Raw genomic sequence first — 4,211 nt, 5'->3', positions numbered from 1 at the left:
CAATTTCAAAAGTAACTTTTGCAGAAGTGCCGGAGGAGCGGCCCGTCTCCTCGCCTTACCTAAAAGACCCTGGATTGTGTTGGGAGGCATCCGAGGGGTCTCCCGACGTCAGCGTCCTGCTCTACCCCGTCTCCCTTGAAAGGAGTACTCGGGTCCACATACCTGATCCTGTAACTACAGGAGGGATGGGTCACCGGGGAGCTCACGAGCACCTCTTCCTCCCCAGCCCGCGGAAGCACCATGACCCCCTCCCTCAGCCAGCCCAGAAACTAGCTTTTTGTTCCCACTGGACCCAACTCGCTCGCTTCAAGCACTACGGTGAGACAGGGCAAGGTGACCTTGGGTGAGTCAAACATCGTCTCTGAGCCCTCGCTTTCCCCTCTGAGAAATGGGAATAATAAATACGCCATGACCATTTGCCTCATAGGGTGTTTGGAGGGTAGGATAAATATAGGCCAAAGTTACTATTTAGGGCAAGGGATGCAGATAAGGGGCCCTCTCAGACAGGTGGGGCCTAACCCTCTTACCCACTGTCAGCTAAATCTAACTGAAAGGTGGTTTCTTGCTAGATAGCTACATTTTGCATGGCTGGTTCAGTTATCTTTTACAAAGTTCACTCTTCTTTTTAAAAAGCTACCCCCCTCATGTATTAGACAAGTAACTTTTAGAAAAAAGTGTAAATAGCATTTATTAACATCGCTTAGAAATAAACCATATCTGGCAATAAATTAGCATGAAGTTGTCCGGCCAGAGTTCTTCCAACAACGCAGAGTTCTGCCAAAGGTGCTGGGGGGGAGGGGGGGGGAATCACAGGCTATTGCATATTTTCAGAAAATCAGGATAAATTATATAAATTATACACTTAAAAAGAGATCGTCTATTTCATTAACTCGACAGGATAATAAATAGATAAATAACAAACAGTTGATTGCCTTTAGAAAAATGTGATTCTTAAATTACATTATTGATATTTACATGTACAATATGCACAGAGACAGAATCAGATCCTCAGGCGGGTCTGGGGCTTCTCAGGACACAAACTCAAAAGGCGGTTCGTTTTCTATGTTGTTGAAGGGAGATTTGCTGGTGAGTTTTCTGGGGTCCTCTGGGGTCCACACTTTGGCTGTTCGGATAATATTTTGTTCTTTGAGTTGCTTCTCATCAGTCCATGAGAGGGAGTGTCCTGCCAGGGGAGGGAGGCCATAATCCGGGTCGCTGGGGGAGGGGGACCCTGAGGAGGCGAGAAGAGAAAACAGACCATGAACGTCCAACTGTATTCCCAGCGATGCCCTCTCTGGTCCTTTAGGATCCCGTCCTGGGCGCCTCGGCCGAACGGGCGCGTCTTAGGTTTTATTACAACGACCCCGCTTCCTCCACCCCTCGAGCCCCACAGCGCCCACTCCCCGGAATCCCTGGAGCTGCAAATCTGCCGGAGACGCACGCCCTCCCAGCCGCGGTCAAGTGGCAGAAGGACCCTGCCGAACGCCAACTCGTGCTCAAGGTCGCCGGTGCCGACGGACCCTCTAACTGTCCGTCGCTCGGCCGGTGGGTCCGTTCACCCAGCCCCTCCGGGACCTTCCCGTGCCCGTCCCCGTCTCCCCGAGCTGGGCTGCGGACGCACTTACGGGTGCCCCGATGGCAGATGATGACCTTCTGGGTCTGGCTGCCCGGGCTGTCCCCGCCCAGGCGCCCGCCGCCTCCCGGCCCCCCGCCGCCGCCCGCGCCGCCGCCGCGCAGCGGCAGGTCGGCCTGCACCAGCTCGCTGAGGAAGTTGATGTAGCCGATGGCCAGGCGCAGCGTGTCCACCTTGGAGAGGCGCTTCTCGTAGGGCAGCGTGGGGATGTGGGAGCGCAGCCCCTCGAAGGCGTCGTTGATGGACTGCATGCGCCGCCGCTCGCGCACGTTGGCCGCCTGCCGCAGCTGCTGCAGCTCGGCCTCGGAGCGCACCCGCCGCCGCCGCCGCGCCGCCGCCGCCGCCGCCGCCCCGCTCAGGCCGCGCAGCCGGGCCTCGGGGGACAGCACGGCCGCCCCCGCGCACGGGTAGGCCAGGCACGCGGGCGGCGAGCCGGGCGAGTAGGGGAAGCCGCCGGGGGGCGCCCCTGCGTCGCAGCAGTAGCCGCCGCCGCCGTCCTCCGGCTCGCCGGGGCCCCCCGAGGGCGGCGGGGCGAGCGCGTGCGGGGCCGCCGAGGGCGCGGGCTGCAGCAGCAGGCACGCCCCGTCGCGGTAGCAGTACTCGTGCAGCTGGTGGCTGAGGAACTCCACCTCCGCCTGCTCGTCCGCCAGCAGCTCATCGCCGTCCTCCAGCGGGTCCCGAGAGGACTGGTCGGTGAAGAAGTCCTCCTCGTCAAAGTAAGGAGACGGGAAGGCGTCCAGGCCCCCGGGGAAGTGCTCTAGCAGCACCGCGTCCATGCTCCGTGCCGCCGCGGGCCCGGGGCGGGGGGCGGCTGAGGTGGTTCCCGGGATGTTTGACGTTGCAGTTCTGGCTCGAGAGGCAGCCCCCTCCCTCCGGGCTGGTGCGCCAGAGGCGGTGAGCGCTGCCCGCCCGCCGCCCGCCGCCCGCCCCCCGGCCTCCCTGGAGTGTCCGCGGCCGCTCGGCTCTGGCGGGCGCCCGCGCTGCGCCGGGGAGGGCCGTGGCCGACTTGCTGAAGCCGAGGGCCGGCACGCGAGGATTCTTATAACTACATCCACAGGCGCGTGCCAGGGACCCGCGGCGCCAGCCAATCACCGAGTGCGGGGTGCCGGCGGGAGGGGGGGCAGGGAGGCCCCGTCGGCGGCGCCGGGGCCCGGGCGGCTTCGCTCCCAGTGGGAGCTCCCGGGGCGAAGAGGGGGCGGGGCTCGCGCGGCCCGGGGTCCCTCGCGTCCCTCCCCGCCCGCTCCTCCGACGAGCGCCTGCGGGGCACGGGCCTCCGGGGGTCCCTGCGGCCCTTGGCGCCCGCCGCTCGTCTCCCGCGCGCTGCGCGAAGCTGGGCCCTTCCGCGCGGGGGCTGGGACGTGGCGCGAGGCGTCTGCTCGCAGCCACCAAAGGTCCCATGGGTGCGCGTCGGCGGCTCAGGGTGCGGAGCGGATTGCGGGCGGAGCTCGGGGGCCCGGGGACAAACGCCGGGCTGTCCGGCGGGGTGCATTCGCCGGCCTCCCGCCTGAGTTTCGCTGGGTCTCCTCTCATCAGCGGACTTTTCAAGGACTCCTGTAAAGTTTGCACGGTGTGTGCGGGTGGGGTGGGGAGGCGACGCCGTGCAGCTCCCACGCGTTCCAGACTCAGGCCGGAGTCCAGGGGCGCGAGCCTTCGGCCGGTCTCCCCTCCCCTCCTTTACCCCGTCCGGGAGAAATAGATGGGGACACTGGAGAGGCTGCCTTGGAGAGCGGCTCAGTGGGGCACGTTTCTGCGGAGACTCTAGGGGTTCCGAGCAGTAAAACCTGATACAAAAGGAGTCCAATGAATCCGGAGGGAGGGCATGGAAGTTAAAGGGCGAGTGTGAACCCTTTCAAAGCCCGGGTCCCTCACCTTTCTGACTGGCCACCGGGACTGTCCCTGAATGATTTTTTTTTTTCTTTCTCGACCTTTAAAAAAAAAAACAAAAAACAAACCCCAAACACAAAACCTGTGTGCTATGGCCCATGACACGCTTTATCACAGCCGCCGAGGCAACTCGAATTCTTCAATGTAAGAGTAACAAAGAAACACTTTCAAGGTCTGGGCAATTCCTGGAAAAAGCCAAGCTCCAACTCGCACCCCGGGAGAGCAAAGTGGCGCACGTTCTCTGAACAGAAGACTGAGAGGCGAGGGCTTCGTGGGTCAGCCGCTTCCTTTTTCAGACACTTGTCTCACCAGAGGCTTCTAGGGCGTTTTCAGACTCCTCTCAAAATCCAAGGCCGTTGCCTTTTAAGAACAGGGATTTCAACACGCTTCTTGGTTTTATTTTATTTTATTTTTTTTAATTTTTTTTCAACATTTATTTATTTTTGGGACAGAGAGAGACAGAGCATGAACGGGGGAGGGGCAGAGAGAGAGGGAGACACAGAATCGGAAACAGGCTCCAGGCTCTGAGCCATCAGCCCAGAGCCCGACGCGGGGCTCGAACTCCCGGACCGCGAGATCGTGACCTGGCTGAAGTCGGACGCTTACCCGACTGCGCCACCCAGGCGCCCCAACACGCTTCTTGGTTTTAGGCCTTACACTGTTTCCAACTCAACTGCTGTGACCCAAAAGGTAA

At 61.1% G+C, this 4,211-nt stretch overlaps 1 protein-coding gene across 1 annotated transcript; it reads right to left on the bottom strand.

Annotated features, from left to right (window-relative positions):
* Window positions 1-670: 670 nt before the first annotated feature.
* On the bottom strand, window positions 671-2,585 carry PTF1A (pancreas associated transcription factor 1a). The gene is made up of 2 exons (XM_043562058.1): window positions 1,626-2,585; window positions 671-1,231 (listed from the first exon to the last, which is right to left on the bottom strand). The coding sequence occupies exons 1-2, from the start codon at window positions 2,407-2,409 to the stop codon at window positions 1,029-1,031; spliced, it is 987 nt and encodes a 328-aa protein (XP_043417993.1). The 5' UTR covers window positions 2,410-2,585; the 3' UTR covers window positions 671-1,028.
* Window positions 2,586-4,211: the final 1,626 nt, after the last annotated feature.

Source organism: Prionailurus bengalensis, chromosome B4 (assembly GCF_016509475.1).
Source record: "Prionailurus bengalensis isolate Pbe53 chromosome B4, Fcat_Pben_1.1_paternal_pri, whole genome shotgun sequence".
NCBI lineage: Eukaryota > Metazoa > Chordata > Mammalia > Carnivora > Felidae > Prionailurus > Prionailurus bengalensis.
The sequence above is the reverse complement of the archived record's forward strand: the minus strand, read 5'-3'. Positions and strand labels throughout refer to the sequence as shown.

Coding starts and splice junctions, on each gene's coding strand:
- PTF1A (XM_043562058.1), bottom strand. CDS start 2,409: ATGGACGCGGTGCTGCTAGAGCACTTCCCCGGGGGCCTGGACGCCTTC. Junction 1,232..1,625: donor CATCTGCCATCGGGGCACCC/GTAAGTGCGTCC, acceptor TCGCCTCCTCAG/GGTCCCCCTCCCCCAGCGAC.